General features: G+C 29.8%; 3 protein-coding genes across 4 annotated transcripts; 2 read left to right on the top strand and 1 right to left on the bottom strand.

Annotated features, from left to right (window-relative positions):
* The first annotated feature begins 1,957 nt into the window (after positions 1-1,957).
* Positions 1,958-12,819, top strand: LOC123295193 (nidogen). Its single transcript, XM_044876442.1, has 9 exons — positions 1,958-2,241; positions 6,202-6,689; positions 6,977-7,053; positions 7,121-7,273; positions 7,920-8,576; positions 9,011-9,760; positions 10,408-11,584; positions 11,971-12,255; positions 12,382-12,819. Exons 1-9 carry the CDS (start codon positions 2,035-2,037, stop codon positions 12,617-12,619), a joined length of 4,032 nt encoding a protein of 1,343 aa, XP_044732377.1. The 5' UTR covers positions 1,958-2,034; the 3' UTR covers positions 12,620-12,819.
* Positions 12,820-14,175: 1,356 nt separating this feature from the next.
* On the bottom strand, positions 14,176-14,903 carry LOC123295780 (protein dpy-30 homolog). Its single transcript, XM_044877230.1, has 3 exons — positions 14,766-14,903; positions 14,647-14,699; positions 14,176-14,581 (listed from the first exon to the last, which is right to left on the bottom strand). The coding sequence occupies exons 1-3, from the start codon at positions 14,779-14,781 to the stop codon at positions 14,336-14,338; spliced, it is 315 nt and encodes a 104-aa protein (XP_044733165.1). The 5' UTR covers positions 14,782-14,903; the 3' UTR covers positions 14,176-14,335.
* Positions 14,904-16,132: 1,229 nt separating this feature from the next.
* Positions 16,133-25,244, top strand: LOC123294768 (anaphase-promoting complex subunit 11). Of its 2 annotated transcripts, none has more exons than XM_044875909.1 (3): positions 16,133-16,307; positions 16,427-16,671; positions 25,117-25,244. In XM_044875909.1, the coding sequence occupies exons 1-2, from the start codon at positions 16,289-16,291 to the stop codon at positions 16,663-16,665; spliced, it is 258 nt and encodes an 85-aa protein (XP_044731844.1). In that variant the 5' UTR covers positions 16,133-16,288; the 3' UTR covers positions 16,666-16,671; positions 25,117-25,244. The 2 variants fall into 2 exon arrangements, with proteins under 2 accessions (XP_044731844.1, XP_044731843.1); XM_044875908.1 differs by lacking the exon at positions 25,117-25,244 and adding an exon at positions 16,956-17,017.
* The last annotated feature ends 2,209 nt before the right edge of the window (positions 25,245-27,453 follow it).

Genomic DNA, 27,453 nt, shown 5'->3' with positions numbered 1-27,453 from the left:
TCGTATTTTAATATTTTCATTAATATTTTAATATTTTAGGATTGATCATTTTAATTTAGATTAAATAAAGAGACATATTTCTTGAGCTGTACGTTTAGAATCCATAAGTTGAAAATTAAAGCGAAACTGAAGTTACTTTATATTGTCGACAGTATTTAATTTATAAAATTAAATACTGTTGCATCAACGAGTATGAGCAGAATAAAAATCAACATTTTCGAAACAACTTAATTCTTATGCACGTTACCTTAATCAAGAATTAGTAGACAATAGTTTTTGGTAGGAAAATTTTGTCATTAGCATATTTTAATACATCATTCAGTGACACCAATAATTACATCATTTGAAGCCATTATTAAATATACAATTAATCACACAGCAAAAATACAGAAATGGCGGTGATTCATGCCGTCATTAAATTCCTTGCGGTACTGCGGCAGTGCACTGGTAGTCTATATCGGAACGATTTTCTTTCCAGTAAGAACATTGAGCAGTGCTCGTAGTGTAGAACGGAACGCAGTCAAAATATTTGTTCATTTCATGAAGATGAGATCTATTCAATGAAGCATTTTTCATGAACAATATAAAGTAACTTATTTACAAAAATTAAAAGTTTTTTTTATTTTCAAATATTATAGATGAATAACAGGTAAGTTTTTATTCAATAAAATTGTTATGTATAGTCGACTGAAGGGAAATATTTATCTAGTTAAGCATTCAGCATGATACGATGTTATTTAAAATAATTTATTGTGAGTTGACACTTGACAATCCGGCATGATTCCATAATTCAAAAGCAATCATCATGGAGATATCTTAGGCCACATCGACTCCTGAGGTCCTGCCAATTAGAAACATTTAACATATCAAGTTCTTCCCGTAAGAAATAGGTACCTACAAAAAGACAACAAAATGAATGGATTCAGAATCAAATACAAAGTTTAAGAAGTTTTATTCCTTTTTATATATTAGTAGGTGAGTACATAAAAAAAAGTTGGCAAAATGAATAGTAGACTATTTATTTTGCTATGAGTGGGATTAATGGAATTAAAGTTCCTAAAGTAAGAGCTAAAACAACATTATAAGAAAATATTACTAATAAAATATACCTTTAAGTGCTGAGTAAAAATTTACTGTCAAAAAATTATTTATTTTATTTAACTATTGAATGCGTGGCTTTTGAGATATAATCCAAAAATGGACACAAAGAGCGATTTTCTCAGAAACTATACATCTAATCGATACATACACCCGATTTTTGTATTTTTAGGATCAAAATTACCTTATATACAGAGTTTTATCGAAATCGGAAACAAAAACTTTTTCCCGATTTTTTGGATTTTTTCTAAGGGGAAAATCGAGTTTATTTAATGATTGGAAGCTTGGCTTTTGAGTTATAACCCAAAATTGGACACAAAGAGCGATTTTCTCAGAAACTATGCATCCAATCGATACATAAAAATTTTTTCCCTTGAGAAAATTGCAAAAAATCGAGACCCAGTAGACCTATGTTGCTCATTTACGAACTCGAAAGGAAAACCAAGAAAAAGATACTTTTAAATAAAAAAAATCATTTCTTAAGCTTTTAGGAAATGATAATAATAATATATAAATAACGTCCTCAAAACGTGATTCAGTTTTGTAATTGAAGTTAAGAAGATAAATCGAGTCGATTGAAAAAAAAGCAGATAGTTGAATAAACTTAAAAAGAATGCTGTTTAATACTGAATTTGTCCAATACACACACAATGGAGTATATTTTTTTTTTTAGTTGAAAATGTAAAGATTTATTTATGATAATTATTTTTATGATAACAATGAACAAATAATACAAATGAGCTCTTCAATAATAATTGATGAATATGAATGATGATTCAACAAACCTTAGTTCGAGACCAGTTTAGAGTTTCAATAATATTTGATATGTGATTGGTGGGAGATCAAACATGAGTGTAAAACAGGGAACAACAAGTTTAAATAATATATTTTATCGCGCAAGTAGTTAACGTATTACCAACCGTTTAACTACTAACAATGGGAGTACGACATTTAAATGTGTGCTTTATTGTCATATTATTATTATCATCAATTCAATATATAAATACAATTAGTATTGATTTTCTATATCCACATGGAGCTGGTATTGACACATTATTAGCTAAAGGATTTGAAGTATCATCGGAACGAATTCAATTAAATGTGCCAATTAAATTTTATGGACAAACCTATGAGGGACTTTATGTAAGTTTATTTTATTTCATCTTTTAAAAAAAATTACAATTTAAGGTTTAATTTATCTTTTAAATAATTAAAAAATATGAAGATTTTCTTTTAACCCGTCTGCACTCGCGTAATGAGCATTTAACTCACGCTAGATTTAAAAAATAAATAACTTTTAATCTTCATATAATTTTCGAAATATGAATTTTTCAGATTTTAACAATCTATATCTACAGTTTTAAAAGAAATATTTTTTTCAAGTCCTCAGGAATAATGAGATTTTTTCTCATCATGAGAGTAAAATTGTAAGCAAAAATATATGAACTCCGGAAATTTTCGGGCCGTTTCGTATACTTTCATTAGTTTAATATAAGTTATACTCAGTAAATTAAAAAAACTTGTGATAGAAATATGGTGAAATTAGTTAAAATGAATTTAATTATTTAGATTATTATCTCTGCTCTAATATTTTCACTCTCAAACATCTTTCAATAATCTTGTAATCAAACTATTTTTAATTAGTGTATTAAAATTTAAATTTATATAAAATTATGTAGAGGTTATGATTTACAAAGCGAAAAGTGAGCGAATTTCGCATCACGTGACTAAATATTACCGAACGTTTGACGTGAGTGCTGACGGGGTAAGTAATTGTACGCCTCGCCGGTGCCGTGCACGCGCAAAATAAGCATAAAATATTTGAATATATAACATTTAGAGGGTTTTATTACATTGATGTTTTCTTTCTGACTGTAATTTCTAAAAATATTTTATTAAATTTTTCCCGCCATAAAAATTTATATTATAAATACTTATTATGAGAACATTGAGAACTATCAAAGATTAAGTTTAATTTTTTTAAATTAGTGAAGTTCTCGAAAAAGAGTTTCAAACAAAAGTTTTTTGTTTGAAACTCTTTAGTGTTTATATTATATAATCATTTATTGTTTTGGATATTTTCTTATCATTACTGATTTAAAGATGGTACAACTAAGTTATAAGTTTGATCGCTATGTGTGTCTGTCTGTCTGTCTGCGGCACCATAGTTTTTAAACTGTTGAACCGATTTTTATTTGAAAGCAGGTTTTTGATGGTTCTTAGACATGTTATATCAAAATAAGTTGAACTCCCGACACAAAAAGGAGGTGCTATAAGTTTGATTTGTTTATCTATGTGTATCTGTGGAATTGTAGCTCCTAAAAGGTTGAAGTGACTTGATCGAGAATGTTCCATAGCTAAGCTTCAAGAAAATCGGTTTAGTTTGTGTTTGATGACTCTAATTTTCAGTGAATTTTAGAATAAACTAGTTTCTAAGTGAACTTAGTTACCAAATATATTATTTATTAATAAACATTTAAACTACAAATAATTATAATATTTTTGATTAGTTTTGAATTACAAATATAATTATTTATAAATAGAATCAATATAAAAATATATAAAGGTTCCGTATTATTTTTGCCCACAATATTGAACATACACTGTAAATCAATATTGAACTTTTCAGTAACTAAATAATTACAGATGTATTAGGCACTTTCACAAAAATTTCTTATTTGTTAGGAGCTGATACTTAATTTTAAATATTTCATAGCCACTGTCATTAATAATTAATATGACTATAATATTTTACGGTTTACGTATGTTTGAAAATTTTATTTTTGTTAGGTTCCTTAGCTAAAATTATTCTACAAAGTATTTAATTTGCCTTAAATATATTTATAAATTAAATAAAAAACTGAACCATTAAATTGTATAAAAATTATCATAAAATTTAGTAAGTTATTCATGTCATGTTGAAGATTGTTTTTAAATATGAAAAGGTTATCAATTGTATGTTAAAAGTTCATTTTTAATAATAAGTTCGATGAATAATATATAAATACACATAACAAATCTATAGAATTTGTAGTCAATTTTTATGAATATTCAAAAATTAAAAAGTGATTGTATTAACTATCTATTTTTGGAGTTAGTATCCTATCAAATTTAACGATTTCGTAATGCTTTCATTTTTTTCACCGTTTAAAATTATAAGGTTAAAAAGTACTCCGAAGCTATGTGATTATCTTACCCTTATGCATTATAAAGCATACAGATTTCCGTAAAAAGTGTGAACGAGAGATACAATTTATGGCCATCTGTGCAACCAGGGTTTTCTGATATACTCAATGCATTATGACTATTTTACATTTAAAAAAATTGCAAACTGTACTGCATATACTTTTGAATGTGTAAAAAAATCCCTATCACTATTTCGAGTGTTATAGAAGGTGGATAAGTGAGAGAAAAGGAGGTGGAGACTAAAACGCGACGATCTTTACTTTTAAACCCAGCGAAGCGGACGGATGTCATGCTAGTTATCTAATAAGATAATTATTGATTATTTTAAAAATTGTATTTTAAATAGGGTATTCCACTATTTTTGAAAAAATACTTCAAAATGTTGATTTTGCTAATAAAAAGCCACCAAAAATTTATTTCGGAAAAATACACACGCTTTCTTGCCAAAAACTTAAATTAAATTTTAAACCTTTTTTAAACTGTCAAAAACGCGGGCATCCAATTTGATGACGTTATCAATTTGATGGGTATCACTATACGAAATAACACGAATAAATTTGACAGATATATTCATAGACATCTGATTATAATAAATACAAATACTTATTATCTATGTATACATTATACCCAGCTGTCTACACTGAACTAATTGATGGTATATGACTCATACCGCTATGACATCACAGCAGGGCTTACCCGCGTTTCAGGTTTAAAAATTACGATTTTTAATTTTAATATTTTACAAGAAAAATGTGCTTTTATGACTCAAAATCAGAATATTTAAGTATATTTTTACATAAATTTTAACTTTTTTCAAATTTCATGATTTATTTTTAAATAACCATAATACCCTATTTAATTGTGTTATAAAAATTCACCATTGAATAAAATGATAATGTATAAAAATTTGCTAAAACATATGGATGGTATATCATTAAAATAATTAATAATTATAGTATAAATTTTTATAAAAATCATTCTCTCACAATAATTTAAATAACATAAAACAAACAACTATGTATTTTAATATTTCTTAAATTTCATATATAAAATGTAATTAGTCATTTATGTTAATGAATATGATAGTAATAAAACGCTTTTAAAACAAAACCCGCCGTACTGTGTCCCGGCCCGCATAATAATATTCATTTAAAATTACTTTTTACAGTTGCTTGCATTCATTTTAATTAAATGAATATTCTTAGAAAATTAAAGTCAATATACCATTTATGTTTTTTGAATGAGATGCATTACAATTTTAAACGATTTGTATCTGTGTGATTCACCGAATTTTATTTCAATGTTTTTATTTTTTTTTTAATGAAGAACATAGTTTTTATGATACGGTAAAGTGTTGTACCTTAGTGGCAATCTATTTTGGATTACTCTTAAATTCATGAAATAGATTACTAGATATGTAATAGACAACTATATGAATACAAAGTTTATTTACCATAGGGGAAGCATGGTAAACCAATGACACGCGTGGCCGCGATACTTTATTAGTACCATATTGGCAATTTTGATAAACCAAGTATGTAATCCTACTAAATTTCAGTCATACTTTTCAAATTTAAGATTAAAATTAACCTATCTATAATAGGTTTCGAGAATATGGAGTCCGGTTCCCGGAATTAGGCACATAAGTGATAGCTAGCCAAAAACTGACATCGTAACTGAAAAGAATGACCCAAAATTAGTGGGTTTCAAAAAAAAATCCAATAAGATCGGATCAAATTTGCCTGTGTTATCGAAAATTCCCGCCGGTGGCGGGGATACCTCCTTTGCCACGCCCTAGTTACGGACCTGGTTTAAAGAAAGTTTTTTAGAGGGAAAGAAAGAAACGAATACGGTGTATTCAGAATGAAGTGTTTGCATTATTGTTTCACATTTTTAATTGTTTTTACGTCTGTTTAGGTCAATACAAAAGGATTATTATCTTTTGATACGGACATACCAATTTTCATCAACGTCCAATTTCCATTAGATTATGCAGTTATTGCTCCATTATACACAAACATCGATACAAGAACCTCAGGTTTTGTATCGTACAGAGAAACAAATGATTCTGGTATTTTATATCGTTTCAATATTAATATACATAATTCATTTTCAAATTCAACGGACTTTGAAGCGACCAGTGTATTCATAGCAACATGGTATGAAGTTGGATATTATGCAAATCAAAATGATAAAGTGAATACATTTCAAGTAGCTATTGGAAGTAATGGCAATAATTCGTATGTAACATTATTGTATCCGGATACTGGTATACAATGGATCCAAGCACAACGATCTGAATCTGGTCTACCGGATGCTAGAGCACAAGCTGGATTTATTTCTCATGAAGGGCAAACATTTCTTCTAAAAGGATCTGGAACGGATCAAATTACAAACATAAATAAGTAAGTGCAACGAAATTTTCTTATAAATTTTCAAATACTTGTTGTTGGGTGGAAAGCGAACCCTCCCTCGAACTTTTCAACCATGCGACTCAAAATTCTGACAAACACACATTGTTAACGACTTGGCAAATTTTTGTTTCCTTGTGTGAGTAATATTGGAAACTTGTTGCCATGTCGGAAAATCGTTACAGAAAAGGCATTTTTTTGCCAGATTTTCATCGATATCAAGATCATCATCTTTTTCATCATGTAGTACTTTTTTCTTAACCCTGAAATTGTATTTTTAGATTAACAAATACAAACTTACCAGGATTGTGGATGTTTCACATTACCAACGAAATCGAACAACCTGATAATTTTAAAAGTAAATATTAATAATATTATTATTTTATCCAAGAAAAACATCATATTTCAAAAGTTTTCTATTATAGATGAATTGCCAACACCTACAGCCAAAGAAAATACATGTTCAGTGGGGTATATAACATGCCATAGTAAAGCAAGATGTGTTGACTTGGAAGGTGGATTCTGTTGTGTTTGTAATGATGGATATTTTGGAAATGGTAAAACCTGCTTAAAAAATGGTAAGCATAAGCAATATTCAATTTATTTTGAGGTGACACCACATTTCCATTTCCTTGAGGGGGCTTGAGGTCTAACTAACTATGCAGTAAAAGATGTTACAATAATCTTTTAACTTTTTACTAAAACCTGTTATAACATATATGTAATACAAGTTGCCTATATAATAATAATGAAATAAACTGTTAACTTTTTACTAAAACCTGGTATAACACTAATGTAATACAAGTTGCCTATATAATAATAATGAAATAAACTGTTAACTTTTTACTAAAACCTGGTATAACATATATGAAATACAAGTTGTCTATTTAATAAAGTCAACTTTTACACGGACACCCAACGAATGATATTTGACACCCAAGGAACATTATTCCATCAGTTTTTGAAAGTTTATTTCATTTTCCTTAATCTGGCGCATCTTTGACTAAACTAACTTATTTAATAAACGTACCAGACGAAAATATTTACAAAATAAAATATTCTCACTTCAATTTATCTCTATTCCTGAAGAATCTAAAGATGGGATTGAAATATATTAGTTTCATTAAATCACAGGCCATATGGAAAAACGAATGAAGGGAAAGAGTCATTGAATTATTTTATTTAAAAGCATTTATTTAATGTTACAAATATTTCTCCTTGTAGATATTCCAATAAGAGTAATTGGGAAAGTTAGTGGAACGATTAATGGCGAGCCTCTATCTCAATTGGACTTGCATTCGTATATCGTAATGCCTGATGGTCGTGCTTACACTGCAATATCAAGAATTCCACCTATAATTGGTAACGATATGCCAAGTTTAAATGTAATAGGACGTGTGATATCATGGCTTGTAGCAAAACGAACTGGTGGAGTTAAAAATGGCTATGAATTAACTGGTGGAGTATTTAACCATACGGCAACTTTAACATTTCCAAAAACAGGAGATAAAGTGAAAATTACAAATAGATATCACGGTTTGGATGTATTCGATCAATTACGTTTAGAAACTGAAATTATTGGAACAATCCCACCTATACCACCAGATGCAAAAGTATCTTTATCGATAATTGTTGAAGAATTTAATTTAGTTGAAAAAGGAAGACTTGAATCACGATCGGATCAAGTACTTAAATTAAATAAAAACAGTGAAAAGATTCCGTATCATGTAGAACAAACATTCACCTTCGATACATGCCCATTTGAAGATCCTACGAATATTACTGTATTCAAAATGAAAACATCTAAAATATTTATTAAATTTGAAAATACAGAGAAAATTATTCGATATGGAACAAGTAGCAAATTAGTTCCATTAGAAGGTAAAATTATTATATTCTTTTTATTCTTATATTTCAGATCTTGTGAATAGAAAAATATGTAAACCACTTTAGCAGCGCGATCGAATATTTTAATACTAGGTTAGGTTAGGTTAGGTTATAATGGCTGTCCACGAAGGATACACTTAGGCTATAGAGCCCATTGTAATACCATATGTGTTTTACCACCTTTCCGCTGATAATTTCATTTATCAGCTCCTCAATTTCAGAGGCTGAGTACACCTCTTTCATGCATATACCATGCACTACACCAGCCCACCACAACTATTAATTAAATTAATTTTGTTGCGACGGCGGGAATCGAACCCGCTACCCTACGCATACCGCGGACGGAATTGGTTACGCCTTAACCAACTGAGCTAATAGGGTGACATTTTAATACTAAAAATTAAAAAAAAAAAATTATTTTATTGTAGAAGAAGATCCGTGTTTGTATGGTATGACAACTTGCGGCGAAAACAGTTATTGTTTGGTTGAGGGTGATTCATTTCGATGTATTTGTGAACCTGGATATCAAGAAATTTACGATCCTCAAAATAATGTTATGTGTGTAGATGTTAATGAATGTTCAACAGGAACACATTATTGTGATAAAAATGCACGTTGTTTGAATGAAGAAGGAAGTTTCACATGTGAATGTAATCCAGGTTACAGAGGTGATGGAAGAAGATGCGAATTAGAAGAAGAATGCCCAGATACTTGTGATGTACATGCCACTTGTGTGAAGTCCGATGGTTACAGTCGGTGCGAATGTAATCCTGGTTTTACTGGCAATGGATTGAGTTGTCAATCACTTAGCAATGATAATATAGATAATGGAGAGGATTGTAGAACTCTGAGTAATTGTTCACCTTACGGAGAATGCGTTGAAATACAAGATGAGGTTTATGGATGTGAGTGTTTACCTGGATACGTCGGGGATGGTGTGATATGTAATTCGAATGATACGTCTAGTCCTACTGAAGAATATTTACCACAAGAAAATGATCAGAGTACAACAACTACAACTGAAGCAAATGTTATAAAATATGCTAAGCAATGTAGTAACGGACAATGTTGGTGTCCACCAGGATTTCTAGAGCGACCAAATTATTGCATTCGAGACACGGATTATGTAGAACCAAGTCCCCCAACTGAGGCTACTGCAAATTTAAATGAAGAAAGTGGTATGTTTCTATTAAGTTTAAAAAAATTCTTTATGATTGATATATACAGCTAGTGATAAATTTCGATAAAAATCGAAATTTATTTCGAAATATCCTAGAGTTCTTATTTTTTATCTTCGATAATATTTATATACAGCTAGTGTTTAAAAGCATTTCTAACACAGAATCAATGTTAAATATTATTTACTACTAGCTGCAAACACCCGATTCCAAAGGTTTTTTCTTTTTTTTCTAATTAAATACAATTATTGATTTGTATTTAAGATAATTACATTATCAATTATATATTTTAGAGCTTTCCAGATAGTTTTTTAAGTTATTTTTTTTAAATTTGTGTGGATTTTTGTTTTATATTTTCAAACATTTCACATACAAATAATAAAATATGACCAATAAACAAATTTATCCCAGTTATTGATATTGATAACCCGTAAAGTACTTATTTTTTAGAGTACGCCAGACCAATAGTTCAATGTTTAGATTCCCACACATGTTTTTGTCCATCTGGATACTACTATACACTCAATTCATCATTATGTATACCATATCCGGGAACTGTTATTGAATTTATGGGGTCAAACGGAACAAAAAAATGTAAATAGACCAATAACAATTACGTTTCATAATTATAACTTCGTTTATTTCAGGGCAATGCAACGTTTTAAATAACTGTCATCCTGAAGCCCAATGTGTTTACATTGCAAGTTTAAATCGCTACCAATGTCAATGTAATGCAGACTATGAAGGTGATGGTTTTGAATGTGTTCGACAAGAAGTTGAATCATGCAGAGAAGCAGAGAATTGTGGCGAAAATGGTGAATGTGTTTTTAATCCAGAGGAAGGTATTGATATTTGTGTTTGTTTAGATGGTTTTGTTGGAGATGGATACACTTGCCTTAAAGAAGATGATTGCTCTACGAAGGATGATTGTGGACCAAACGCAGAATGTGTTATTTCGCCATACACACAAAAATACGAGTGCATGTGTATGGATGGATTTGCTCTTGATAAAAATGGAACTTGTCAGTATTTGGATGGCACTTGCGGTGGGGGTACATGTAAGGAAAACGCTGAATGTTTATACGATAATAATTATAAAACATATTATTGCCAATGTAATTCGGGATTTATTGGTGATGGAATAAATGAATGTCGACCACAGCCAGTTGATTGCAGTGTTCAAAATAATTGTGGGCTTCATGGGTATTGCGAATACGATTTATTAGTTAATGGTTATATTTGTAAATGTGAGTTTGGTTTCTTTGGTGATGGTTATAACTGTAGATCAGAAAATACTTGTGAAGTCGATCCTTACATTTGTGATCAATACGCCAAATGTATTTTGGGACCAGAAAATAAACATGTATGCCAATGCAGTGATGGATTTATTGGAAATGGTAGTTATTGTAAACCAGCTCCAAAACTTGATAGTGGATTTTTATTAGCAAGTCAACAAATTGCTACATTGAGAATACCCTTCAATGCTAATAAAAGAAATCGTGGTAAAACAATTAACGTGAAAGCTAACCAATTTGCAATTGCAATTGATATTGATTGCACAGAGGGTCGAGTTTATTGGAGTGATATTGAGGAAAAGAAAATTAAAAGTTCAGCATACGATGGATCAGAATTTAATGAGTTTCTAATATCTGGAATTGGTTCCCCTGAAGGTATAAGTATCGATTGGGTATCACGTAATATATTTTGGGCCGACACATCTACTAAAACCATCGAAGTGGCCAACTTGGAAACAAAATTAAGAAAAATTTTATTCTCACAAAATGTAATAAATCCCCGTGGTGTAGCTGTTCATCCTTATCGTGGGTAAGATTTTATTGCATGTTACTTAAACCAATAATACGAAAACTTTACCTGGGAAGTTTAGCGAAATTATTAAAACCAGAATTTGCACTCTTAAAATTATCTTAATATCTCTTATATTTTTTTCTTCATGTAAATGAGCCAGTCATTGTCTTGGTTGAGTTAGAGCAACTTTTAACTCTTTTTATATGTTCCACACTTTATTACAAAAACTATTGCACTTAAGGCATACAGCTAATTCTTTCCGAAAATTATTTGGAAAATAATTTCGCTGCAAACGTCAAATATAATAATAAATATATTGCTATCCAAGTAAAATTCCGTGTGAGCATCAAAGGATTCTGCCGTTATGTTACAAAAATTTAACGCATTTATATATTTAATTTTAGCAAAATATTTTGGTCAGATTGGAACAGACTGGCTCCAAAAATTGAATGGGCAAATATGGATGGAACAGGTCGTGGCATATTTTTAAAAGGAAATTCAGTATTGCTTCCAAATTCTTTAGCAATCGATTGGCAGACAGATCAATTATGTTATGCAGATGCTGGTACTCAAAAAATTGAATGCGTTAATATTGATACTAGAGCCAGCCAAACAATTACATCAGAGTGTAAATATCCATTTGGATTAGCTATAACACCCTCGCATTTTTATTGGACAGATTGGCAAACGTAAGTAAGGTTTTTATTCACAACTAGTATCAACGTAGTAGCCTCACATTGGGAAAGGGGTCAACGGGTGGTATGAACATTCAATTTCAATTGGAATTATTTATTTAAATTATTTCTTTCTTTTAGACTGAAAATTGAAAGTGTTGACCGAGCTACATTAACAGAGCGTAAATCATTAGAAGTGCCACTTGGAGGTTTTACTAAATTATACGGTTTAGTAGCTGTACCTGAAAGATGCCCACCACAAGCAACTGTTTGTCAATTTAATAATGGAAATTGTTCACCAGGCCATATATGTCTTCCAAATGGCAAAGGTGGAAGAACTTGTGTTTGTGTTGCAGCTGAAATTTGTAATGATGTTTAAATTTTGTTAAAAACTTAACTAGAATTTCGTTTATCATAATTTGTGTATCTTGTACTTTGTATTATTAAATATTCCTTAGTAATTTTGTAATTTAATATTTTAAAATCCATTAAATTAAATTAATTTAATGTTTTCTTGCTATGTTAAGAATAGTTTCTCTAATTGTATGTTATGTACGAAGCTAAATATAGTTGTTTAAGAAAAAATTGTGTGTTTTAATTATTTCCATCAAATATCTGTATATCTATGAAAAAAACGAAGTAGTTTTTCAAGTCTAATTAATTTTTAGTAGGTCATTCTTCCAAAAAGTGGTAGTATACTGTATTATGGCTCAAATAAAAATAATTAAATTTTGATAGAGTGAAAAAGATTTTTAATTAGTTCGCGGAGCAGCCAGAGTTGAATTTAGGCTTAGGCACGAGAGGCAGTTGTCAGTGAATTGGCAGTTGAACTGTAATAGGTAGGATGGATGGACTATATTTGAAGAAATGTTTCCATAATTGGTACAAAAGCAATAGCTTCTTTATTTCCCTACGAGGAAATTCGCTAATAAGAAATGATAAGTAATCTTAAAAATATTTATCGTGTTGAATAATTAAGTTAAAATAGAGTAAAAAAAGCCAAATTTTGACATACGACCCTTTGAAAATTACTGTGACGATGTGGAAATTTATAACCTTTTTTATAAAAAAAATTGTTTAAACCCAATTAAGATTTTTTATGATTACTTATCATTTACTATTAGGGAAATTTTTCGGACACTTTGACCACTTGATAACATTAATAGTTATTAAACAATTCAACAAAATTGAACTATGTATGTATTGAAAAACAAAAATGCTTAAACTCAAGTTTGTCAAACGCAAACGGTGCAGTATTTTTGTCGGACACAATATTTCTCAAATTTCTTATTAAATTATCTTGTAAATGCATTAAAACTAAGTATGTATTCATCAAAAAGAAAAGCTGATTTATTCGGCATATTTCGATCATGCTTATTTGAAAACGCAGCAGTTTCGAATAGTCTTAGAGAAAGTTTGGTAGACTCGACAAAACGAAGCTACTCATAAAGATTCAAGTATTTTTGATCGTTTAACAAAAAGGGTGCTGTCCCGTGAGACTATAAGCCATAAAAGAAGTTGTTTTTATCAATGCACTCATTTACGTATGCTTACAGGCACCGGTACCGGTATTATAAACTTTTCTCCGTTCAAGAAGTATGAAGAAAAGCTGATTTACTCGGCATATTTCGATCATTTGAAAATGCAGCAGTTTCGAATGGTGTTAGAGAAAGTTTGGTAGACTCGACAAAACGAAGCTACTAATAAAGATTCAAGTATTTTTGATCGTTTAACAAAAAGGGTGCTGTCCCGTGGGACTATAAGCCATAAAAGAAGTTGTTTTTATCAATGCATTCATTTACTTTTGCTTACCGACTTTTTTCCGCTCTAGAAGTATAACAAATAAAATGCATTAATTTTATGAATTCAAATGAATTATATATTTGTCCAAACAACTAACAAAATTTATCACAAAGTTATGTATTTTCATGGAACGGTTTTATTTATTTAAAAAACTAATATGCACTGGATATGCAGCTCTTACAAAATAAATATATACATAAGGCAGAATACGTCAATTTCCAAGTTATTATTATTAATTATTTATAAAAAACACATTATTATCCTTACTTAAATAATTCAAAGAATACTATCATTAAGTTTGGCTTGATGGCGGAGACGTTCCACTACTTTGATCAAAATTTGTTTTGTTCTTCAATAAATAAGCGGCTAAATATTCAATTGGATCCGGCGGTCTTTCTTTTGCTAAAGATGATAAACCTTGTAGTAAAACTGGAACCACAGTTTGATCTAAGTATTGCCTAGTTGGTAACGATTGTAAATCCACTCGTGATTTTTTAATAGGCATATTTTCAGCGTCCTTTTCCATTGTGGCTATTTTCTATAAAATATTTAATTATTTATCAATTTTGTTTTTATTTTAAATGATTTAATAAGCATTCTTACGTGTGCTTGACCCGGTACACTTGGAAAATCTGTTGTCGAATCACTACTACCTTCTAGAAAACGAATTTATGAATCAATATGATGTTTTGTGTTTTGAATCTAACGCATTATAACCTTACCAGCACCTGTCGCCATTACGTGAATTTCGAATTAACTTTTCGTTAAATATCCCTATTTTATTTTTTATAAAATTTTTTTTAAATCTAATCAGTTTCTATAAATTTTTTCTATTTACGTCGTCATTAATGTTAATTTTTTAAAATATCATCATATCTTTCTTATCTAGTGAAAAAACAATAACTTTGATGTAATAATAGAGAAAAAATCTTAAGAGATGTAATTACAACAATGACTCAATTTTTATTAAATTTCATATTTAGTCGGAATTATTAAATTTATGAAAGTAAAAAACATAAACTAAGAATATTTATAGTAATTAAACACATTTTAGTTGCTTAAATTACGCAAACTTAAATTACTTATAAAACTATTTAAATTAAAATTTCCATCTATTTTTGAAAATATGAAATATTATTGGGATCTGACCTATGGGCGGGGCTAAAAAAACATGGCTGACATAAAGTGACACATTTTAAAAATAACATAGCAATACATACCCTTTGTTCAATTTTTCAAGAAGAGAATGATTAATATTAATGAAATTTGTTGTTGGGGACAAACAAAACCGAGTAATCGTAATTTTACTGAATATGAAAGACTTTTGAAAGCAAGTCATGTGATTAAATGTGGAAAAATAAAATCGGAGCTGAGGAGGATGTGTTCAGTTTAACGTCATACTGTTTACAAACAACTAATTTAAAAGAAAAGCCTCATCAAATCGATATAGATAAATAAATATATCTTCAAGTATTCTTGATGTCAAAACACAGTAATCTTTTTAGATTTGCACATATTAGTTCAATAATACATTATAACTTTGTACTTACTTGATAAGACATAATCTTTTTTTTTTTTAAATGAAGTGAGCAAACTTTTTGACTTGGTAAGATATATTTTAATTGCAGTGTTTTCTACCATAATTTTAAGACATCAATTTTCTCAAAATTACCAAAATAAATTTTCAACTTTCGTGTAATATTTGCTTGCTTGAGGCAAATTATGAAAACTCAGATCTGTATTCGCATTGGAACGACTTTGGCAATTTTTCGCACAACACGTTACTCTTCTCATGCTCTTAAATTGAAATAAATACTTTCAAGACGCCATAATTTAATTTTTTTATCAATTATTTATTATCGTTGTAATTATAACTTGCAAAAAGTAATCAACTCCAAACTTTTCAATGCTCAACACTAAAAGCTGTAACTTGAAATTAGTTTCTACTTTGACAACCAGGTGTCATGCCTCCTTTTGTCAGATCCCAATTGATAAAATTCCGATCTCTAATAAATTCTTTTGACTTGTATATCTATGATCCTTATGGATACCATAAATTTTTTTCTCACAGTTGGTTAAATTGTTTATTTTGTTTGCTCTTGAATGTTATGCCAAACTGTCAAACTTTAAAGACGTTAAAAATTAAAATCTAGACAATTAATTTGTTAAATGTTCACGAAGAATTATTTTTTCAATAATAAATTTTAAACAAGAAAATAAAATACAATTTCGATCAAATGCAAGAATGAAAGTAACTGTTAAAAGTAAGTTCATATAAAAATGTAATAAATTGTTAGGTTATAATATCAACTATTGTTTTTGTATAAGATAGACAGGCAAAAATATTAAAAATAAATAATATAAAATTAATGAAATTAAATAGGTTGGACCGGTGTAGCAACATGGCGTTGGGTTGCAAATGATGATAATTGTGGAATTTGTCGTATGGCATTTGATGGTTGTTGTCCCGATTGTAAATTACCCGGTGACGATTGTCCTTTAGTTTGGGGCCAGTGCTCTCATTGCTTCCACATTCATTGCATTGTTAAGTGGTTACATTCTCAACAAGTCAATCAACATTGTCCTATGTGCCGTCAAGAGTGGAAATTTAATAATAAATAGATTCAGGTATGTTTTTAAATTCATGTATTTATTTTTAGATTCGGTAGTATCCGTTTTTGAAATACGTAGTTCATGTTTCCGCATATACAGTTCCGCGTAATTTAAATAGTTAAGTGTATAATTATTTGTGTTCTGTGTACCTTTTGTCATTCTGTCAGATCAAGAAAATAAAAATAAGTTATTTATTAATACAATTAAGTGATTTATAATTCCTTATGACTGTTAAGTAACTTATAAGAGCGTGTTTATGTTGTTCTAAAATTACAATTTTTTATTCGTATGATTTTTAGGATCTAATGCCACTTAGTTAAAATATGGGGTAAGGTGGGGTTTTTGTGAAATATGACAACTGAAAACGTTTTGGAATATTTTAAAATGTATTTTTTAAATTTGTTTTTGTACATAATTGTTAAATAAATTCTTTTTTTGTATTGAATTGTAAATTTTTTTGGTTACAATGATTGTAAACATTGTAACTTGAAATTCATTTTTTGTACTGCACCATAGAGGTCATTACTGTAATACTGACTTTAACTTTTTATGAAATAAGTTAAGAGGTCACCACTGGTATTGTTAAGCTATACGCCAGTAAAATCTTACTAAAAAAATTGAAATCGCAGAACGCGATGTAAAGTTGTTTTTTTACTATGTTCTTTGGACTTCTTAGAGGAGTGTGAAATTACGTTTAGTAAGCAAAAAATGTTGTGCTAGCTGCGTAAAATGTGAAAATATTTTTTCACCTTTTAAGCAGGTGGTAGTGTTTTGTCTTGTTAAATGTAGTTTCACACTCCCCAAAAGGGTCCAAAAACAGCTTTACATCGCCTTCCGGCCGCCATTTGTATAAGTTTTCGAAAATTTTGAAACTTGTTCGAAGTATTAGGCTAACTAGCTGAAGTTACAAATTTACTGATTTGTTATTATAAACATTGTTTTGAAAGATAGAGTTGATAAAAATAAGAATATTCTAATAAAGTTATATTACGCAAACAAATTCTCATGAATCTTGAGCACCCAAATGTTGTAAAGATTTCTTGTTAGATATCTGAAAATAGACGGAGCATAAATTAGTTGAATCGTTTGATGTTAGACCGTTTACTCCTATTTATTTGCCGTATATAAAAGATATGTATCTTTATGATTTCCATTAGTTTTTCATCTTTAATGATTAAAATTTCGGCAATTCTTTTAAAACTATTATCATAGATAAAATATAGGACTATTATTTAAATATAATTTTATTATTCAGATAAAATACTAAAATGTACTTCATTTTGTAAGGTCCGTATTCAAAAATCATTACTAAATCATCAAAATAATAATTCCTTGCTTTAATAGTAGCTACCTACTTATTTATTATTTGTTTTGTTTACTAGAACTTGTATACAATTTTAAACGTCAAAGCCTCTCGGTTATAATTGATGTTTAATGATACATTGACATAAACATGTATGGACAAATATCTTGTGAAGTAATTTTAATTAAAGAGACTTGAGTGGCTTTAACGTTTGACCTAACTGGCTAAGGCGCTTGGCTTGATTCAAAGAGATCAGGGTTCGAGTCCTAGTGCGAGTGTATTTCAATTCTCTTTCATTAAATACTTATTTACTTAGGTTCGGGAGAGTCCGGAAAAAAATCGTGGGAGATAACTTCGTGAATATTTTAATACCAGCCAAAGATATTGTTCTATTTTCAGTTTATCTCCAAGGCTCGATTTCGTTACCCTAATCAAAGCGGAGATACCATTCGTTCAACATTACGTTCGGACTCCTGGTATCTATATTTTGTGGCCCTTAATTAACGATAGCGGACAGCATTTATGAAATGTCTGACTTGTTAAAAATTTTCCACTTTTATTAATTTCTTATCTTCATCATTTCTAATTTTCACCCGCGTAGAATTTATTTTGGTTGTGGGATTATGGTATATTCACAGACTTGATAATTTCTTAAAATAAAATTTAAAAAAAATTAAATATGATATGAGCGACTAATTCATATTTTGTTTACAATTTGTGTAATAAAAACGTGATTCATATTTGAAATATGCCTTTTTTAAATTCATTCTTAAAAATTATTGTTGATAATAATGTTTTTAACATTCGTATAATGTGTGTTGTAAGTATGAAGATTTGCATATTCAAAATCTTTCTTAGGTTAGGTTAGGTTATATTGGCTGTTCACGAAAGACACACTTAGGCTATAGAGCCCATAGTGATATCATATATGTGTTTTACCACCTTGCCACTGATAATTTCACGTATCAGCTTCTCAATTTCAGAGATTGAGTGTACCTCATTCATGCATATACCATGCACTACCCCAGCCCATCATAACTTTAATTAAATTAATTTTGTTGCGACGGCGAGAGTCGAACCCGCTACCTTAAGCATACCGCGGACGGAATTGGTTACGCCTTAAGGGCCGCATAGTTAAGGCAAGAACCGTGCGCTTTTAGTTGTATACCCCAACTTATTTATGTTCTTTGAATATATATCATTTAGTAGCGGCTACCCTGCTTGCGGATATCGTTCCTCGGATTAAATATTGTTTTGATTTGAGTTAGAAATTTTATGTTTTTTACTTTCTATTGTTTTTTGATTGACGATCAATTGCATGATTAATAACCAAAGACAGTCTACGTAATAATTCAAACAATATATATTTAAAATTTCTAATAAATATTCTATTCATAGATATGACCTTCAAATACTGTTTAACAATGTATTAAGTACCTGTGCGTTATAATAAATTACGATTTTGTCCCACCGGAAGGATGGAAATGTTATACATGCACTTTATTTTTATGTAAATATTGATGATTGACTAAACTAACTATGATGATATGTTATTATTTATTGTTAAGGATGTTCCAGCATGGTATTTGCAGTTTCTATGTTAAAGCAATGGTACAATTTTTTTTTCGACAGAATTTAACGAAAAATTAAATTTAAGAATTTAATAATGCTTACTATTAATTCCCAAAGTTTCAGAAATTTTGACCGTTTAAAATGGGAAATAATTATGCCAACGTCCCAATTTCGATCAATTTACGTCAAAATTAATATCTCGAAAGTGAAAATTAATTTCTAAATTTTTTTTTTAGAATTGTATTGTATAAACATTTTTTTCTACTTTTTCTTCAATATATAATAATATCATAAAAAATAGTTGGAGAGACCGGACATTTTACATGCTTTAAATGGGACATGACCCTCAAAATCGCGAACTTTGTCTTTAAATATCTCGCGATCTAAACGGTCAAAAATTATGAAATTTTAGGAATTCATAAATAAAGCTATTATAAACCCGAGAAAAAAAATTCGGCCAAATCTGTCGAAAAGTGATTTCATGCTGGTACTACCTTAATGTTGTTTTGAATGCAAAACAAGCTGTATATGCCTATTTTGATAAATATTATAGTCAAAGGCCATACATATGTCAATATTCAATTATTTAATATATTTTATTCAACAATATAAAAAAAATGTAGTCAACAATAGAATAACTTTCTATTTTGTTTGTTTCACTGTAAGTCTTATGCTAAGGTTTTCTTAGAAAGCGGTGAAAAAGGCAGATTCTAGCAAAAAACTGACATCGCAACTGAAAAGAATGACCAAAATTAGTGGGTTTCAAAGAAAATTCAAAAAGATAGGATAAAATTTGCCTGTGTTATCAAGAAAATCAAATTTTTGAACTTTATAACGTCATCAGAATCTAAAAAATTTAATTTTGCCCTATCACATTCAAATTTTATCCAATTTTGATAAACCAAGTATCTAATCCTACTGAATTTGGGCCATACTTTTCAAATTTGTGATCAAAATTAACCTATCTATAATAAGTTTCAAGAATATGGAGTCCGGTTCCCGGAATTAGGCACATAAGTGATAGCTAGCCAAAAACTGACAACGCAACTGAAAAGAATAACCCAAAATTAGTGGGTTTCAAAAAAAATTCCAATAAGATCGGATCAAATTTGCCTGTGTTATCAAGAAAATCAAATTTTTGATCATTATGACGTCATCAGAATCCAAAAATTTAATTTTGCTCTATCACATTCAAATCTTATCCAATTTTGATAAACCAAGTATGTAATCCTACTAAATTTGGGCCATACTTTTCAAATTAATTTAGCTATAATAGGTTTCAAGAATATAGACTCCTGGTCCCTGAATTAGGCACCTTAGTGATAACTAGCGAAAAACTGACATCACAACTGAAGAGAATGACTCAAAATTAGTGGGGTTCAAAAAAGTTCCAATAAAATCGGATCAATGTGCCTGTGTTATCAAAAAATTCGGTCGGACACTAGCAAATACGTACAAACGAAGTCACGGATTAAAGCTGGAATATAAATTTTACACATATTGTTGTGTATACGAAAGTAATGTGAGAAATGCATATAATTTTTTGTCCTATCTACTTTAAACAGATTTCTATTGCACATATACCTTAATTTTAAATACGCTTCTTCTTCTAATGCACTTAATATGTATATGTATTATTATAATTTACATAACATTTATTAGTACATATTACAATAATGATATGACAATGTCAGGCTACGTAAACTTATTAGTCAACAGCAGTCAGCAAGCACATTACTTAATTGTAATTCTAGTCTAGTAACTGGAAGATATATTCAAGTTGTACGATAAGGTTTTTTCAATACTCTTTTTATACCATGTATATATGAAATATACATAGTATATTAAGTTTCGTCCCAAGTTTGTAACGCTTAAAAATATTGATGCTACGAAAAAAATTTTGGTATAGGTGCTCATAGAATCACCTAATTAATCCATTTCCGGTTGTCCGTCCGTCCGTCCGTCCGTCCGTCCGTCCGTCCGTCCGTCCGTCTGTGGACACGATAACTCAAAAACGAAAAAAGATATCGAGTTGAAATTTTTACAGCGTACTCAGGACGTAAAAAGTGAGGTCAAGTTCGTAAATGAGCATCATAGGTCAATTGGGTCTTGGGTCCGTAGGACCCATCTTGTAAACCGTTAGAGATAGAACAAAAGTTTAAATGTAAAAAATGTTCCTTATAAAAAAATAAGAAACTTTTGTTTGAAACATTTTTTTGTAAACATCACTGTTTACCCACGAGGGCCTTAATTAGGTGCAAATTTTATAGTATGTATTAATATATTTAAAAGTGATTATCTTTTGTTATTTACGTGACGTCAAAAAACAAACAATTGCGCATCAACACTATGTATTATAGTACCTATGTATTAATATGGGATTATCAGTTATATATGTGTGACATGTATGTATGTGTAATGTGACAGAGTAAACAACACTGTCTATACATGGTATTTCAACAATTAACTCAGTCAATTGTTTGTTTTCACTTGTTGTATTCAATATTTGCTGTGGTGTTATCGTTGATAACTATAGTTGATATTTTATGATGTGACTGTTATGACGTTACTATTCTAGTCAAAAAGTATCGGGGTATATTAAATCATGTACACATAATTTGTATTAAATTATCCTCAATTATGACCCTTATTGTCGCCCTATTAGTTTAGTTGGTTAAAGCGTAACCAATTCCGCCCGCAACAAGTTCGATTCACGTCGTCGCAACAAAATTAATTTAATTAATAGTTATGATGGGCTGGTGTAGTGCATATATGTGTATATGCATGAAGGAGGTGCACTCAGCCTCTGAAATTAAGTAGCTGATAAATGAAATTATCATCGGAAAGGTGGTAAAACACATATATGTTATCACAATGGGCTCTTTTGCCGAAATGTGTCCTTCATGGACAGCCAATATAACCTAACCTAACCTAACCTAACCTAACTTAACCTAACCATTACTCTTATTTATTTTGTTGGATTTAAAGTAGGCGCCATTCGATAAAACATGTTTTAACAAAATATCTAGCGGTCCTGAAAATTTAGAAAACCTAGAATTTCTTGAGTCAATGTATAGAAGTAAGTGAAAAGTCCAAAAACTTGTTTGCTTCCATACAATCATATTATCTCATTTCCTTCATAATGGCACCAATCTTCTTTAAAGATATTATGAAAGGGGGTCTATAATATGAGGAAGTATACTGAATGTAGCAGAGTCTTAAGTCATAATAGTCAAAATAGATAACTTAAATACTATAAATACAAAATACATTCTTATTAAACACCGGCAATGATAACTAGTCAGGTCACTATCTAAGTATCTACTTGTTTGCTCTACGAATATGTATGTGTATATGTATTAATATGTATATGTTACAGTCAAAACACTTTTCCATTCAAAAGTTCTTATAACTGAAAAAAAAAACAAGCTAAAGTACTTTTGACTGCACAGGTTGGTCAATAGTAATTTGACCAGAAAATCATTGGCTGATAGTGCTTTTGACTGCAAATTTACGGTCAAAAGTAGTTTTGACTGACGCTTCTGGTCAAAGCTAGTTTTAATCACTAGAGGAAAACCGTTTTTTACTTTTTGATTAACCCTGTAATTGTGTTCTTTCACTGATCTGCGAGTTTGCCATGTCTTAAATGTGGTCGAGTTAGCACGGGCATGTTGTTTTTTACTTTTTAATATTGATGCAACGACCAAAACTTTGGTGTAAGTGTTCATAAAATCACCTAATTAGTCCATTTCCGGCTGTCTGCCTGTTCGTCTGTGTACACGATAACTCAAAAAAGAAAAAAGGATATGAAGCTGAATTTTTTTCTAGCATGCTTAGGACGTACAAATTGAGATCGAGCCGTTAGAGATAGAACAAAAGTTTAAATGTAAAAAATGTTCCTTATAAACAAAATAAACAACTTTTGTTTGAAACATTTTTCGTAAACATCACTGTTTGAAGTTAAAAATAATTGAAGTGAAAGTAAGCATCGAAAGTATAGTCAAAAGTACTTTTGACTAATTTTGCCAGTTACAAGTAGTTTTGACGGGTTAAGTGTTTTAACTGTAACATATACATGTACACCGCGTACGACTATTATTGAATAAACTTAGTATGAGTAACTTGTATTTATGATTATTTTGTTCGTTCTGTGTTTTATAATCTTACCTTCCTCCAAGTTGTTTTTGTTAATTCACCTCCCGCACTATACACAGTACTTGGTACTTTACAATCAGTCAGTTCTCATAATAGTGTTTGTTGTGTTATTATTATTGTTAATACGTTGTGTTTTGTGTACAGTGTACTCCCACCGTGTGTTCCAAAGTATTATAGCGGTTACATTCGCTAGCGGCATTCGTACAACAGACCTAGAGTAACTTCATCAACTAGTAAATATCATACATATTATAAAATGATTCACTCTTCTGTGGTCATGGTGTGACTACATCAGTCAATTCAATAAAAAAAAGTAACTTTTATTTAATAAGAATTTATAAAAGTGTTAATCGTGGTGATTTTCTAAGTGAAAGATTGTTTTAGTGATCGATTGTTATAATGTGATTTTTAAACGAAGATCCTATAAAGTTTGTTTATTTTTGAATTTTTAAAGTATCGTTAAAAATGCGTTCAAATAATGGACAAAGTACAATTCGTGATACAACACGACCTCCACCACCGGTGCCACCTCGTCCTTCCAAGGCTATTGTTGCAGAAGCCTTGGCAAAATCACGTAAACATCAATATACAACAACCCAAACGGTTGAATTGGTACCATCAATCAATCCTGTAACAAAAGTCACCGTACCAATTAGTACATACAAACCAAATGTACCCAAACGGAATATTGATCGTCCCTTACCTAAACCACGTTCTCGTTTACAAATATCATCCTCGACATCGAAAAGTACGGAAGATTTAACAAGAGATTACAATCGAAATAATATAAGTGATTCATCTTCTCGAACAATTGTTTATAGATCACCTAGTTTACGCAACAATGAAAATAAGACTGATGAACCAAAATCAATAGTAGAAGAAAATGTAAAGAATAACAATGGGCATACTGAATCAATTTATGGTAAAATACGTCCGTTAAATAACGAAACTAAGAAATTATTTAAATCAATGGATGATGTAACATTAAAAAATAATAATAATATAACATATAATAAAGTAAATAGTGCATCAGAAAGTGATTCGGATTACTTTAGTTCGTTAGGTAACGAAAATAATGGTTCAACTCATACAGTTTTAATAATTGATAACAATAATCATATGGAGTTAAAACACAGTGATAATAATCAATTGTTAAAACGTAAAAAATCCGATGACACATGTAGCAATGTAAGCAGCACTAGTTCAAATAATAGTGATTTAGAAAATAATAAAATCAAAAGTGAAAAAATAGTTCAATCGAAAATCCAACAATCTGATTGGTTTGAAGTGGGTGATAATGGTAAACAAGTGCGTTATTCAAGTTGTCAAATAACAATTAACGAATCGGAAACAAATAATAATATAACAGTTACAACCCATTCACCCAATATCGATGATTATCCTGTAATACCTGAATCACTTCTTTACAGGATACAACAGCAGTATAATAATTCATATGCAATGTCTTCGTTACAAGGATTACCACCGTTACCAAAAAGTTTAAGTGGATTTAATTTATCAAATGTGGAAAGTGTACCGACACAGCCACTTAGAAATACAAATCCATTTAAACAAACGTCACCAATTAATTCACCACCTCCGCCACCGTTATCAGCGTCTGTGTCACAGCCACCTTCGACTAATGGATTTGCTCCTGTGGTGCCTCCACGCACGTCGTTGGTTGGACGTAGTACAACACCCCCTCAACAATCATCTGTAAATAATGATGTTCGAGTTACGGCAAATAGTGGTCGTAAATTAACGACATTGGATACACAATTGGCAATACTACGTAGGGAAATGGTAAGTTTCTATTTTTATTAGTATTATTATTAATATTAGTACGGCGGCCAAATTGGTTTTCGCTACGAATTGTGCTTACGAATTTTTCTTATTTCCCGGGTATCTTTTTCTCTAAAACTATTCTCCCAATAGTCAAATGAACCCATTTTTGGGTCAAACTTACCTTATGAACTGACTTTTATTCAATTCCGTAATACAATTTTTTTTTCTCGATTTTAAGGGTACCCCTTAAGAAAATTGCAAAAAATCGAAAAATGGTTAATGTTTCCAATTTCGATGAAACTCAGTATATAAGGTAATTTTAACCCAAAAAATTCAAAAATCGGGTTAATTTAACGCTTAGACAGATAGTTTTCGAAATAACTTCAAAAATCGATCCGGGGTATCGTTTTCCTCTAATACTATTCGCCATACATAAAGATATGTGTTTGTGACTTAAATCAATCCTTAATAATTGCTACAATTCAAACTGAAAGCTCACTTGACCACCGTACTATAATTTTGTTATTATTATGGTGTAATAATGATTGCTCATCGGAACAAATTGTTTTTTAATTATAAGTGAGCATTGCAATATTGCAAATATTTCATAACTTTTTAGTTGTTATTAATTTAATGAAAGCCCAATAAAAAAAAGACTATTTAACCAAGACTATTAAGGCCATTAGACCACCGTTGAAGATAAATAATTTTTGATTGATTACTAATAATAAGACAAATAAAAATTATATATAACTAATTCATTTTAATTAGCGGTTTATTGTTGCAATCAAAATGGATAAGATTAACTAACTGTTCATTCTTTCGTAGCCTTTTGGTCTCAAAAATTTATGAGACATGATGTTCACACGAGACATTTTAATTATAACATTTAAATACAATGATTATTAAGCAAATCAATTCGGCTAGTAAAATTCTTCCCGAAAAATCGAAACTATAAGTTTGTAATTTTTTCGACAATCTTAGTTAGTTTTCAAGATAAAAGTTGTCCAATTTAGTTGTCAATTTTTAATTTTTTTTTATTATCGTTATCTCGAAAAATCAAGAGTTGGGCGAAAAAATGGTGCGAGTATTTTTTTTTTTTGGTTAGAAAATGCAAAAATATTTTTTATTTCCTAGAAAAAACGAATGTTGGATATTTCACGAGTTTTTATAACAACTAAAATGAAATTCGAACGAATTTTCACGAAAAAAATTCATCTTCAGGAGTACTAAATAATTAATTAACTACTTCTCCTAGCATTTAATCAATATATTAATTGTTAAAAACTATGAATAAATCGGGTGATTACGGTTTTAATCATATTGCAAATATTTATTTTTGTTAAAATAAGCAAAAAATAACAGATGATAAGGTCAATGACAAATATATGTTTCTTATGCAGTCAAGAAATTTAGTGGTACTTAAAATATAATATGTATTACATTAAAAGCGGATATACAAATGAGTGATGCTCATAGAGTGCCTAAAAAATACGCTGTGAGCTATGCATAATTGAATTGTATACATAACGATATCGTAAAAAATATTTAGTAAATTTAAATAGCCTCGCTTTTTTGATAGTTTGCCTGGATTTAGGAAAAACTATTCAAATTTTACCCTTCTAAGGAATTTTACGTATAAGAAATTTACTAGGAAAGAATAACTTATTAACTTAAGAAGGGTTTATAAAATAAGTATTTCAGCTAAACTAAGCCGAAATCCAAAAAGAGTTTCTGGTACTGAACGACGTATTTTTTGTGACACTGTACGTTATTAAAATATTTAGTACTAGATTGATTCCCGCCCGCTTCACTGGGCTTAAAAGTAAAAACAACCGCTTTACACAGTTTTCAATTTTGTTAAATGTAAAATAGTCATAATTCATTGAATATATCTAAAAAGTTGACCATGATTTGTTTGACATTTACTATTTAAAATTTTTACAAAATTCTTGAATTTATGGTTCAAAATGATGATCATA

The sequence above is a fragment of the Chrysoperla carnea genome, chromosome 3, assembly GCF_905475395.1.
Source record: "Chrysoperla carnea chromosome 3, inChrCarn1.1, whole genome shotgun sequence".
In the NCBI taxonomy this organism is placed as follows: Eukaryota; Metazoa; Arthropoda; class Insecta; order Neuroptera; family Chrysopidae; genus Chrysoperla; species Chrysoperla carnea.
This window is presented reverse-complemented; position numbering and strand designations above follow the sequence as displayed.

Bases quoted from the DNA above. Each gene is read 5' to 3' on its own strand.
- LOC123295780 (XM_044877230.1), bottom strand. The intron at 14,582-14,646 runs GTAAGAATGCTT...AATATTTTATAG, and splicing joins GTGTACCGGGTCAAGCACAC to AAAATAGCCACAATGGAAAA.
- LOC123295193 (XM_044876442.1), top strand. From the start codon at position 2,035: ATGGGAGTACGACATTTAAATGTGTGCTTTATTGTCATATTATTATTA. The intron at 2,242-6,201 runs GTAAGTTTATTT...ACGTCTGTTTAG, and splicing joins AAACCTATGAGGGACTTTAT to GTCAATACAAAAGGATTATT. The intron at 9,761-10,407 runs GTATGTTTCTAT...CGTTTATTTCAG, and splicing joins AAATTTAAATGAAGAAAGTG to GGCAATGCAACGTTTTAAAT.